Raw genomic sequence first — 13,547 nt, forward strand, 5'->3', positions numbered from 1 at the left:
GGTAAGAAAATCATTAAGTATGATGACATGATATGTGTTTCAAAGAATGCTATGAAAAATCAAAGCACTAGGCCCTTGGGAAAACGATGAAACCCTAGAATACTTCTGCCATAATGATTTCCTTTATAATCATGCTGGGAATGAATACTGTGAGGTGAATAGCTTCATATAATTTTGGAAATTGACCAAAAGAAAAAATTGACCAAAAGAAAAAAATAATCAGTATTTGAATAATTTTCTGTTCATTCTAAGAATTAGCATAGTAGTTGCATTATAACTTAGTTAAATATAAGAAATCTTTGTGCATAACTTTCAGTACCATATTTTAGAAATAAGATCACTCTAAAGTCTTGTTTTCAACTTATTTACTAAAAAATTTCAGTCCTTGAAAGGTTTTTCATATACTGATGACTTTAGATGAAATATTCCTACATTTTGAATGACAGTTCTATTTGTAAGTTCAAGTCAAGATATATTTGCATCAAGATTAGTTACTTATTCATCATTCCCTTGCCTGCACTCTTTCCTCTGCAACTGTCCCATCCAGCTGCCAGAAAGGAACGGAGTTCAGGATTTCCATATAATTTAACCACTGAGAATCATGAGCTAAGTGTAGTTTTGTCATTTTCAGGGAAGGAAATGACAGCCCAATTAAAAATTTAAAAATTAGGCAGGGTCTACTGTTCAGAGCTCTTGCCTTTTTAAATACACCAAACTTAGAACCTTTTAAAATATACCAACTTGAGTCCCAGATGAGTTCTTTTTCTGCTGGAAACCAACTGGGCTATCCTCCTACAGTCAAGAAGCACATTACATTCAATTATCCTGAGCCTCCAAAATAGTATTGCATCTTCGTCCAACAGCTTTTCATAAGACTTTCACTTAAAAACAGACCATATATGATCAGGGTGATTTGAGGACCCCAAACTGTAAAGCAGGAATAGGCGAGTGAAGCAGTGTCCTGAAAGAGGTGGTGCCTATTCTTAGTTTACAGCATCGAAAGACTTAATTTAGTTAAACTTTAAACATGGCAATGAGACTCACAGAAGTTATTGAAAGCTAGACAATTTAAAATGTGATCAGGATGCAACAAAATATTACTTATTTGGCACCGTAATTCCTCCAAAATCTATAGATAGCAAAGGAAAAACATCAAAGAACATTTATTCTTACTTCTCTAGCATCCATCACTGTCCCCACACCAACTGTTAGAGCCATAGTCGGCACCTTCGATAAATCTCCATCAAAATATTTAGCATTTGCCAAAATGGTGTCCATTGCTAGAGTCTTTAATCTTGTCCTTGATACTAAACTGGATCCTGGCTCATTGAAAGCGATATGACCATCCGGACCAATTCCTTTCAAAAGAAACACACACACACACACAAATATACATCAAGTCAATACAGTTTCTCAAAGATCAACATGTTTTTTAGAGCAAAGAAATCATTATAATCACACTTATCTTGTTTTGATAGCTGAATTTCTAATGCTGCATTAAAATATTTGTTCCTGTACTTGATTCAACATATATTTCAATGTTTTTCATATGCTTGGCAATGAGCTAGCATAATTCTAATAGCCATAATGTTAAGTATCTCCTTATATTAGAATAAAACTTGATGGCTTATGAAGCATTTTCACATGCATCATCTCAACAACAGATATATTTAACAATCTAGTGAGATAGATTAGGCATCTGTATTTCCCTCACCTCTCCCTAAGCTCACCTTTTCCTAAGCACAAAAGGAAACTGATGCTCAAGGATAATATTCTGGGTTGTCAGAAAAGTCATGATGCATTTTTGCAACAAAAAACATAGAAAAAAATACGTCGACTTTTCCGACAACCCAATATGACTTGTTCAAGTTAACAATTTAGTAAGTACTGAGGTAACTCAAACTTAAATTTTCTGATTCCTACCCAGTGGTCTCTATTCTCACCATTTAACTTGCTTGGTTCTAGTCTAGATGGGGCAATTGACTACTGCACCTTGCTGTAGTATGGTTTCCTCACTAATAAAAATGTCTAGACTGGACAAGATATTATCTAGGGCAGTTGTTTTCTTCAAACTTGTTTTGCTGTAACCTCTTGTAAGAAATACACTTCACATTGCAATCTAGTACATATACACACCCATACACTCATATAATTAAAACAAGAATTTCCTGAAACTTACCTTTACTAGGAGTCATACAAGCACTTAGGATTACATTCTATTTCATTAACAAAACATACAAAGGGGACATAGATGTGACTGACTATATTGATTTCATGGCTTAATAGTGACAACCACAATTTGAAAACACTGTTTTAAGGAGATCTACTGTCAGCTCTAATATTCTAGAACTCCCTTCAAAATTTAGATAAAAATCCTTATTTGAATGAAATTGGAGATAAATCTTTTTATAAAATCAAGAATGATTCTATGGCATAAATAAATCAAGTTTCATATATACAAGGTAGGACAATTAAGTTCGCGAACTCATCGTAGAAAAAGTGCTACATACTTCATTTTTGAATATCACTATGGTTACCTTCAAAGTACTCCCCTTGGGAAGCTATGCACCGACAACAGCGCCTAGTCCACCCTTCAAAGCAAATTTGGAACTCTTTTTCTAGAATGGCCATCAGAGCTGTCATAGTACCCTTGATGTCCTGAATGTCATCAAAATGTCTCCCTTTCCATATTTCCTTTATCTTCAGGTAAAGAAAGAAGTCATTGGGGGCCAGATCAGGTGAGTAGGGAGGGTGTTCCAACACAGTTGTTTACTGGCTAAAAACTCCCTCATAGACACTGCCCTCTGAGCTGGTGAATTGTCATGATGCAAGAGCTATGAATTGTTGGCAAAAAGTTCAGGTCGTTTAAGTTTTTCACATAGTCTTTTCAGAACTTGCAAATAGTAAACTTGGTTAACTGTTTGTCCAATTGGTACAAATTCATAATGAATAATCCCTCTGATATCAAAAAAGGTTAGCAACATCATTGCAACAAGTTTGCGAACTTAATAGTCAGACCTCGTATGTACCCTACTAGCTAGTCAGATTTCTGGCAACCTTAATCAACAAATAAACTCACAAGTTCTCTAAGTCAAAATATCTAATACATTTATAATCTGTATATTTACTTTAATTATAGATATGTGTATTTTACTGACTCTTAACATACAATTCTAACAAAATTTTCCCAGACTCCATCAACAAGGTAAAGTATGACAAAGAGTAACCTCGTTTTGCAGGAAAAAAAATGAAAACCTTAGGAAGCAGATATACAATTACCAAAGCACAACAATCTAGGAATGTTTAATGTATGGACATAAAGCCAGATCTACATGTCATTAACACGTCTGGGTTGTTTCTACGATTAAGTTTGTATCTGCTTATAAATGTAAGATTTGAATTATAGAAGGCATTTCTCTTTAGATTTGTAAAACTGTTGCTTCCCCTCTTAAGAATACGTCTGCCCAAATATTTATATTTATATGTTTCTATGTATGTATAAAGAGGGAAGATGGAATCAGGAAAGTAAAAGTTCTGGAAAAATTAGGAAGTCCTTCAGGATCAACACTAATGGTCTCCCCGGTGACGTGGGTCATCGAAAAGTGTAGGGCAAAACTGGAATGATCAGCAATGGTTCATGAGGGGGAAGGGTCGATGCAGGCCTTTACCGCCCAGAGTAACTTTCAAAATCTGAGCTTCCTGATATAAAATTGAATTTCTAAAATGTTCAGAATGTTTTACAAAGCTTTATAAAACTTCCTTAACAATAATTATGAAATCTAAAAACCATGGCTAATTCTTAGTCTTTAAGTTGAAACTAAGATATCAGCACTTTTATGAAATATCTGTAAAACCTCAGAGTCTGAATTATATGTCTTTCCTGTGTTCCTACAGTTCTGTGGGATAGAATGTAAACTTCCTAAGAGTGAGGACTTTCTCTTCTTCATCACTGAATCCTCACCATTTAGAACAACACAGGACACATAGGAGGCCCTCACTAAATGATGGCTGAATAAACGAATGGATGGTTGCTAGTCTTTGATACGTTCATAGTTTCTCCCTGCTGCTTCTATGCTGCTCTGCTCCCCTCACACCAGGGGCCAGAACAATCCTAATATCCTGCTCCCTCGCTTAGGCAGGATGATTGTGATCTAGGGGTAAGTACTTGTCCCAAGCTGAAACAGCTAGAATTTCTCTCTGGAAATCCTGAAATTTGAAACTTGACCAGGGAGACAGAAAGATAAAAGGCGTGTAGAGCTGAGGCATTTGATGACAGCACTGTAGGAAAGGGTCACTGAGTTCCTGCTTCAGAGATCTGAGGCTCCCCAGTTCTTGTTTTTCCAAAGACTTGGTTTTTTCAACTCTTCTACGTATTCTGTGAGTTACCCCAGAATCATTCCAATTAATTCACTTTTGATCCCATTAGATAATTGTTACTTGTAAACCAAAGCATCTAATCACATAACCAAAGAAGAGGGTTAAAGTTTTCCCCATTGTCTTTTTTCTTTTTAAAAACAAATTAAGATCATTTAAAGTTAATATTGCCTTTAGAGTCTATGTATAAATTCCATGTTTGCGTACTTTATTGCTGCAGTAGATCAGGGATTGCGTGATATAGCTTACACTTTTTCTCAACACTTTTTTCCTCAGAGAAGAATGAGAACTTTTGAGAGTATATTTCCTCTTTTCTCTTTTCTACTGAGGGAAGGGAACTCCTGCCCCAGTCCCTACGAGCGAGCAATGGTGGATTAATATTCTTAAACTTTTCTTATCCAACCATTTCCAATTCAGAGGGGAGGAGTAAGGAAACCCCATTTTGGCCTCAAGCCCAATCTGCAATCTCTAATACAACTTTACCTTTAATAAAGCTGATATTTTGATCCAATTTGGCTCAGTTCTTAGTGTTTTTATTTACCAAAACCCTGGAACAAAAGAAGGGTAAGTGGTAAGACCCAGATACCAAGCCTCATCTTGAAAATCCAATGATAACAAACTGAAATCGACAAAGGCAGGCAAAGAATCAAATGAGATTCTTTCATGAATACACATCCAATAATAGGATATCCCAAACAGGAAAAAGTTCACAGAAAATGCCAAATGATAACCCTTCAGTCCCTATATGCAGAGTAATTATGTCCTTTGGATGTTACCTATAAAAATGTCAGACCCTGGATCATCACATGACTTCAGTGACTATGTTAATGGAAGAGACAAGGAAATCCTCTTAATTTTTTTATTTTTCGGAGGAGAGGACTAGTACTACAGGAAGCTTAAGACAAAAATTGGTTAAATAAACAGAGTACAGTTCTTTTTATTAGTAAGTGATAAATAATTATAATTTATGCTCCATCTGTTTCAAAGGGATAAGTAAGGTGGCTTATAGTGAGGAAATGCACAAAAACTTTAGCTAAAAAGAAATGAGAAGTGACTTAAAGCTATGGGGTAAGAAGTAAGTTCTAGAAAGCTTTGAGGGAAATGCAGCCTTAAATATTATGTTAAGCTATATATACCTTCTGGAAAGCAGGCAAAAGAACAAACGAGTTAAAGAATTCTTATCAGGTTTTTTTTCCCCCAGTAAATTCTATTACCTGGTATTGAGTCTCCAAGGGAATTTTCACATTGATCCTTCTGTAAACTCAATAAATTAATAGCAAAAAAAGTCCTCAAATGAAAAAGTAAAAAAGACATTTTTCATGCAGCCATTTTTAATAATGAATCTCTAATAACCACATGTCTTCTAGTATAACAGCAAATGAGTGAAAATATTTCTTGATATTCACTATGATTAACAATTTGGGAATGTCATATTATAGTAATTCTACTTGATTATTATATAGAATTTAGAAAATCTAAAGAATGCATGGGTAGAGCAATACTTAAACGTTCTGAAATATTTATTGCCTTAGCCTTGATACTGGCAGGTGCAAGTGGAAATTATCTCAGAATGGACAAAAGTGGAGTTTTCCAAGAATATTCAGGCAATATCAGCAAATTTTATTTAAAATGTAAATAACTTTCTATTTTGAAAAGCAAAATAGTCTAACTTGGATTCTTGCTCAGAGAAAAACCATCCATCTACACAAGAAACTAACTGATGCTGGTTCTGCTAGGCAGAGATAAAAATTTCCTTAAGAGAAAATTCCAATCTTGCTGGATACCCTTAGAGGTAATTCTGTAAAAAAGCAGGACATTCAATGAATGAAGGAACAATTATTTCAGCATCTATAGTTCAAAGAGAAGACTGAAGTAACACTTCATAGAGTACCAACTACATACCAACTATTGTGTAAGGCATTTTATACATGTTTTAATACAGCTAATTCTCACACATTTTGGAATAGTTAACATAATTCTGTTTTACAAATGACTTAATTATACTGAACCTCAATAAACTTTCCAAGGTCAAACAGATAGTAAGTGGCCAAAACAGGATGCAAATTTATGTCTAATTATAAAATCCAATTTTCCCCAAGGGCAACCATCCACCTCAAGCATACTTGGCCACCTCAACCATAAATTAACTTCACACAGCTCTACTGAAGATCTAATTCTTGTAATTTTCAGCAGACTTCAAATAAATTAATTATAAGATGTATCCAGAGAACTTAATTTAGAGCTTTAGTAGTTTTAATTGAATACTAAAGAATCTGCCAAAAAACAAGTTTGGTTTCAGTTTAGATGATGTTATTCTGATGTTACCATACAATTCTGATAGTGATGAATTGGCTGTCTCATATGCTTCACACTGATGACAGAAAACTGTGTTGTCATTAGAAAGGAAGAAACTCTTCCACCTATTTTCAGTAATTATACACACACACACACACACACACACACACACACACACAAATATACATAGATTTCAAGTGGAATTTAGTCAATTCAACATTCAATCACTTTGGAGTTTATTAAAATAATTACACAGCTTAATTCTTATTAACTAAAGGCTGCTGATAAGTAAAAGCTTACATTCTTCTTAACTGATTTCTTAGTGAGATTAAGCCATTTAAGTGGCCATAGAGAGATGCTAAAATCCACCTGTTCCACATGCGAACTGTTAGAGATTTGACCCTGTAATTTGATAAAAAAGCTGGGATGGAGTTTTAAAGAAATAGTTCAAGGATAAGAATATCATTTAGGAAAAGAAGCCCATCAATTGTAAGATATAGTAAACTGTCAATTCTAAAAAGATAATTAGAAGAATTCGGCAGGGATTAGGACCTATTTCTCAAGATATAATTTAAACAATTCCAACTTGCAAGCTTATATTATTTTTTGATGAAAATAAAGTAAAAGATCAGTAGCTGAATGAATGGGTATTACAGACAGTCACAGGTGTTGTTTACATTATAATAAGATTTTTTTCTTTTTAGTTCAAAGCACCTAATCTAAATATTAACAAATGATTAATGACAAAAATGTGTTACCTACCTCCAACAAAAAGATCAATTCCTCCAGCTTCTTTTATTTTCTTTTCAAACGCATCACATTCTGCTTGTAAATCTGCAGCATTCCCATCAAGGATATGGGCATTATTAGGATCTATATCAATATGCTTAAAAAAGTTATTCCACATGTAAGAATGGTAACTTTCAGGATGATTTCTGGGAAGTCCTAAAGTTAATAAATAAAAAAGTAATACCTTTCAGAAGTAAATCTAAAATTTACTTTTTTGATTAAGCCATAAATGCTATTTAAAATATAAAACGTTTCTACATCATATTCAATTTAAAAGCATTTTTATGTGGAATATATGCTTATTACATGCCAGGCATTACTTTAACCACTGTATATGTATATATTAACTCAATTAATTTGTACAACATCTATGAAAATACTATTATCATTCCCATTTTATAGATGAACAACAGAAGCATGGAAAAATTAAGTAACTTTCCTAAAGTCACATAGCTCACAGAGGGGCTGGAATTCAAACACAGAAGTCTAGTTCATGTGCATTCAGTCACTATGTTCCACTTCTAAAACACATAAAATTGTAATCATTGAACTGATTTCTGTGTCAAGCTTAACATAAATTAATAAACCATATAAATGAAATGTTGGTCCATGTTCTTCCTGTATTCTTCCTATATGCTGGAAAGTATTTTGAATCACAACAGTTCTTTTGCCATCACTTAGGTTACCATTAAAAATGTATTATTATTGGGCCGGCCGAGTGGCGCGATGGTTAAGAACTCGCTTGGGATGCCAGAGGGCCCCGGTTCGGATCCCACATATGAGGGCCAGTGACACTGCCCTCTACAGCTAAGATGCTGAACAACAGCTCAACCTGGAGCTGGGCTGCCGTGAGTTGCTGGCGACGGCATAGGCTGCAGTCCCTGTAGCAGTGGGTTGCCATGGGCTACCGTGTGTAGCCAGCAGCCAGCGTGAGCGGCCAGCAGCCGCAGTGAGCGGCCGTCCAGAAGCCGGCGACTGATCTGCCTCGCCAGGGAAGAGCGCAATGATGGTGCCAACTTGGGCCAGTGAAGCAGCGTCCTCCACAACTAGATTGAAGAACAAAACGACAGCAACTTGTCTGTTCCCCTTCCCCTAATTCCCCAGCACTGTTCCCATCCCCCCAATTACCCAATAAAAATCTTTAAAAAAAAAATGTATTATTATATTTAAATCTGAACACAATTTATATGCCTCACAGATCTTTCTAGTTAAGCAAGTTAACAATCAATAAATTATAAAAGCTTTACAACTACAAAGAGCCTTACACTTGAAAAATCTTTGTGTTACTAATTACTTTTATACATATGTACTTTATTTATTCCCCACAAGACTGGTTTTAACTTTGCCTTAAGGAAAAATGAAAAAAAAGAGAAAGAGAAATGTGGACAGATTAGATCAAAGTTACAAGACTGGTAAGCTGCAGAGCCCACGATGAAGCAGGTCTTCTGGTTCTAGTCCCATATTCCTTTTACTGTATTGTGCTGTCATCACAAAAATATCATTTTTTTAATATGAACTCCCAGCCTCATTACAAGGCTGTACATTATACTCTAGGAATATATTCATATTGTATTCAAAACATAATTTAAAATATCTTAAATATTCTCTAAACGTATTCATTTTATTCAAAATATGTTACATATCCAAATACTGTATTCAAACACAACTTACCTACATATTCATCCATGTTAAAGGTCTTCACATATTTAAAAGAAATGTCTCCATTCTTGTGATATTCTATTAGTTTTTTATAACATCCTAAAGGTGTACTCCCTAAAATAGATAAAAATTACATTTTCTAACATAACTTGAAAATCTAATTTTAAAGTTTACATTAACCTGATTCTGCTCTTAGTGATATTCTATATTTCTAATTTATTAGACAATTCTTAATTTAAATATATATTCAATTGACAAATATATGTTGAATTAGCCTTTTTTCAAGGTACTTTGAAATTTTAGTAAACTAGAATTTGCTGATAAAGCTGGAAATATCACTAGAAATTATACTTCAGAAAATTTTTCTTAAGTTGTCAGTTATTTGGAATTAATGTATATTCCAAGGTTAGAAACTTTTAGAGAACAGATTTGAATTAAAAGAAAACATCACCTTTTAAGGAAAAAATTTAGAGGATTTATAACATAAATGATACATAAATGGGTCAAGTGTTGACAATGTATTGTATTAAAATCAAAAGGGAAACCAAAGCTAAATTTTAATATCATCCCTACTTTCAAAACAGTCTGAAACAGGCAAGGATTAAGTTTTTAACTGGAGTTCCTATTTCTCATTTCCTCTTATCTTCAGCATGTGTCAGCTAAAATGTAAAATGTAAAATGACTTCTAGGAAAGGGACCTTGGCTTTGGGTACTTTATCTGAGTTCCTGATTTACTTGTATTATAAACATAATTTGTTTACATGTTTTATAAAATTTAGAGATGTCTGCTACTGCCTCATGATATGGCACAATAGAGATAAATGAATTTAGCCACTTCAGGATGGCCTCCTTTTGTTTTCTGAATTTGCTATTATTTTTTATTTTAACTACAACTGGAAGGCTAGATTGCCTGCATTCTATCAGAAGGTGACCTGGTCCTTCCAATCCTGGTTGGAGTATTGATTCTGAGTCCACCCACCATCACAAAACAAAACACCTGCAGACAAATTTCCACTCAAGTGACAGGCTTAGAAGTATGACAGAGCTAAACAGTCTCTGGCAGCACACGTGCGCGCACACACACACAGACACACACACACAGACACACGAAATTCTAGAGTAGTAAAAAGACTGTCTCTCATTTGAGATGATAGAAAAACAGAAGTGGCTATACATAATAAATATCATAGACATGTTCAGAGAAGAGAAGACTAATAGATTTTCTTAAAGTTAAGCATACATATTGTTTTAAACTGCAATTAATAATTTAAATGTTATGTGGTCAAATTTTAAAATTCCTTCTCAAATATAGCCCACTAACATGAAACTTGGCTAAAAGATGGATAAATATGCTTTTCCTTCTTCCTTGTAGAAACATAAATATTCTGTCTTTCAGTGTCTAGGGCATAGTTATAGGAGTCCCTCCTTAATTTAAATATATATATATATAAAAAAGTGAGAAGTTGTTACAATGGTGATGACAAAAAACACTTTCATTATTCATTTTCTACTTTTTAATCAAAATGGCTGAAGAAAAAACAATGAAGGATATTGTACAGGGTATGGTGTACTGATTAAAGAAACTTCATTTTAATATTTGCTTTGCAATGCTCATTTATTAACATATCCAACATTTAGCAAGTGCTTACTATGATTCAGATAAAACAAAGATTAAGACTTTCTATCCTAGAAGAACTCACAAGATGGGGATAGGCTAGTACAAAATAATGGTACCATAAGGCAAACTATAATAAACAGCCTATTGGAAGTCTGGAGAACTATAGTGAATCAAAGACAACATTTTTGTTTGTTGGAAGAAGGATCAAAGAAGATGGCATTCAACTGAGTCTTAAAGAAGGAGTAGAAGTCCTGTAGTCAAGATGGGTAAGTTGCAGTTGAGAATAGAGAAAAGATGGGGAAGGGGGTTCAGAGATGACATTTGTATACCTACCATGTGCTAGATCCTATGCTAGTGTTTTCATACATTAGCTCATGTAAATCTCACAACCTTGGGAAGTTGGCATTATCTTTTCCATTATGAAGATGGAAGAATTCGGTCAAAAAGATTAAAACATTTGCCAAATACCACATGGCGGTGAAGCCAGAGATTCCAAAAATTCTGTCTGTTTCCAGAGCTCATAGAGTTTTCATGATGTAACACGTTAGCAACATGAATGAAAGGAAAGCCAGGAAGTTCAGGCCTATTCTTTGAACTAACAGCAGATATTTGCCTATCATGATTCAGTGTAGTGGAATGATGGGAATGAGTCAGGGAGGTAGGTCAGGCCGAAGCACGCAGGCCCTTAAATGTCAAGCTTGTAAAGACCACTTCAATATTTACCAAGCAGATATTCCTCAGAAACTGTGCTTGGTGGGGGGATAATTACAACAAAGCATATTACTTGCAGATACAGAAATGTATGTTCAAATTTCAAAAGCATAGATGGGTGGGGCACGATTAACACTGTTAATGGTCAATGAAGGAGAAAAGTGGAAAACATCAACAAAGGTTTTCCAGAGATACAACCTTAGCAGGTGTATTACTAGGCAGTTATACCATCCAGAACCGAGAAAAGATTGCATACCTAAATCCACAAAAACACGTTTAACACTGCTTGCATTTATGACTCTGAAGCCCTTTTGCCCTACACTCAAATTACTATTTCTACATCATAATCAAGAGAGAGTGATTATGTCAGCTAGCCTGAACATAGCCAGGTTATCAGTATGCAACGTAATACCGAGGCCATCGTTCAACCATGGGGGCTCACATATCAGAGCTGTGGTCACTGAGAAGGCCCCGCACTAGTGTGGACAATTTGTAAAAAATCCCTCTTTTCATTCTCATCAAGACCTACTACACTGGACCAAACAAATAAGAAGCAAAACAGCAAACAAAAAAAATCAATTTGGGGAGCTAAAGAGTGGACTTTCTGCAAGTGGAAAAATATGATTGTACCTTTTATGTAGTTTGCATGTATGAGTAGAGGAGCAGGAGAAAATGCTGTTTAAATAAAACACACTTATAGGAACTTTAAATGTATATAATACTTACAGTATACAAGAGATTTGCACAAACACTTTTATTTGAGCCTCAAAACAGAAAGTAAGGTAATAATAATAAGGTATTATTATCCTGATAGCTTAGATAAGGAAACCAAGGCTTAGGGATGTAGAACAAATGCCTTACAATAACCAAGAAAGTAGCAGCTCTAATTCCAGGTCCAATACTTTCCCGGGGAAGTCCATGATATAAAATAAAATGCCATAAGATCAATTGCACCACTTGGCTATTTTTTAAAAAAAACCTTAACAGAGAAGCAATCCAATAAAATATGTAATTGATGCTTGTTTATTCTGCCATGAAGACACAACAATCTGCAATTTTTCACTTATAATACTTCTAATAATAGAAACAAAATAAACACAGAAATAGCAAAGGGTTAATATGGGAATATGAGGCAGCTAAGGTGAAATTAAGAGGCAGCAGCACATACTCTAGATAACTCTTAATGATTATAAAAAGGTTAGTCTACCAAGAAATTATATAAATAGTGAAAGTGACATCCCCCAATACAAATAAACCACTACTAGAAAAAGGTACCAAAAATACTATGACCATCATTTAAGTTAGGATATTTCCTTTTGTATTTGAGTGACAGGTGAGCTAGAATTTAAACAAAGAAAATAGTAACAAAATGTAGATACCATATATATGTACATATATATGTACCATATGTATATAGGTGTATATATATATATATATATATATATATATATATGGTACATATATAATAATATACATATGTATATTATTTATTTCTGGCTTTATATGCTAATATGTTCAATCAGCAATATGGCAAGAAATAAATGGAAAACATTTTACTAAGGGAAACTCTTCAACCCCACAACCTTCAGTATCTAAAATGGGAAAAAAAAAATTACCTGTTGGTAAACCCAGTGTAAAATATCTGTCCTGTCCCGGTTTGAACTGAATGATGCGATTACAGATGTATTTGGCTGCCCATTCACTAGCCAAGTCATAGTTATCAAGAATTACAAGCCTCATTATGGTGACGCACAGCTTCCAGGGCAAGAAGTTCAAACCTGAGAAAATTCCATCGTAGAACACTTTAAGTTTTCTAGAAACACTTAAGTAGACGTGTAATACACTGTTGACTTTATAAAATGGACATTACTTAAGAAACACATGCATGTATACAAATACAATATGCACTTTTAAAATAGTAGTAATAGCTGTTCTTTTTGAACAGAACTTGGGTTCCAGGTACTGGGCTAAGTTATTTAAATGCATACAGTAATCATTACAACAACCTTCAGAAGTAAATACAACGCCCAGTTTAAGATGAGGACAGGGACTCACACAATTTGAGGTCACACAGTTACTAAAGTGACAAAACCAGAATTCA

General features: G+C 34.3%; 1 protein-coding gene across 4 annotated transcripts; it reads right to left on the minus strand.

The window, feature by feature from the left end:
* Positions 1-340: 340 nt before the first annotated feature.
* On the minus strand, positions 341-13,282 carry GNPDA2 (glucosamine-6-phosphate deaminase 2). 4 transcript variants are annotated; one of them, XR_002122337.1, is made up of 6 exons: positions 13,063-13,258; positions 9,130-9,231; positions 7,432-7,614; positions 5,589-5,628; positions 4,858-4,922; positions 1,276-1,358 (listed from the first exon to the last, which is right to left on the minus strand). XR_002122337.1 is itself a non-coding variant. In XM_019628382.1 (4 exons), exons 1-4 carry the CDS (start codon positions 13,184-13,186, stop codon positions 1,153-1,155), a joined length of 615 nt encoding a protein of 204 aa, XP_019483927.1. In that variant the 5' UTR covers positions 13,187-13,282; the 3' UTR covers positions 341-1,152. The 4 variants fall into 4 exon arrangements, 2 of the variants coding, with proteins under 2 accessions (XP_019483927.1, XP_019483925.1); XR_002122338.1 differs by lacking the exon at positions 5,589-5,628 and having other exon boundaries at positions 13,063-13,257; XM_019628382.1 differs by lacking the exons at positions 4,858-4,922; positions 5,589-5,628 and having other exon boundaries at positions 341-1,358; positions 13,063-13,282.
* Between the last annotated feature and the right edge of the window lie 265 nt (positions 13,283-13,547).

The sequence above is a fragment of the Hipposideros armiger genome, unplaced genomic scaffold (assembly GCF_001890085.2).
Source record: "Hipposideros armiger isolate ML-2016 unplaced genomic scaffold, ASM189008v1 scaffold_785, whole genome shotgun sequence".
Classification (NCBI taxonomy): domain Eukaryota; kingdom Metazoa; phylum Chordata; class Mammalia; order Chiroptera; family Hipposideridae; genus Hipposideros; species Hipposideros armiger.

What these genes read in the sequence shown, in the direction of transcription:
- GNPDA2 (XM_019628382.1), bottom strand. Translation starts at nt 13,186, where the DNA reads ATGAGGCTTGTAATTCTTGATAACTATGACTTGGCTAGTGAATGGGCA. An exon ending in TAACATGGATGAATATGTAG is followed by an intron (nt 7,615 to 9,129) that starts GTAAGTTGTGTT and finishes TATTAACTTTAG; the next exon opens with GACTTCCCAGAAATCATCCT. An exon ending in AATTGATCTTTTTGTTGGAG is followed by an intron (nt 1,359 to 7,431) that starts GTAGGTAACACA and finishes TTCTTTTGAAAG; the next exon opens with GAATTGGTCCGGATGGTCAT.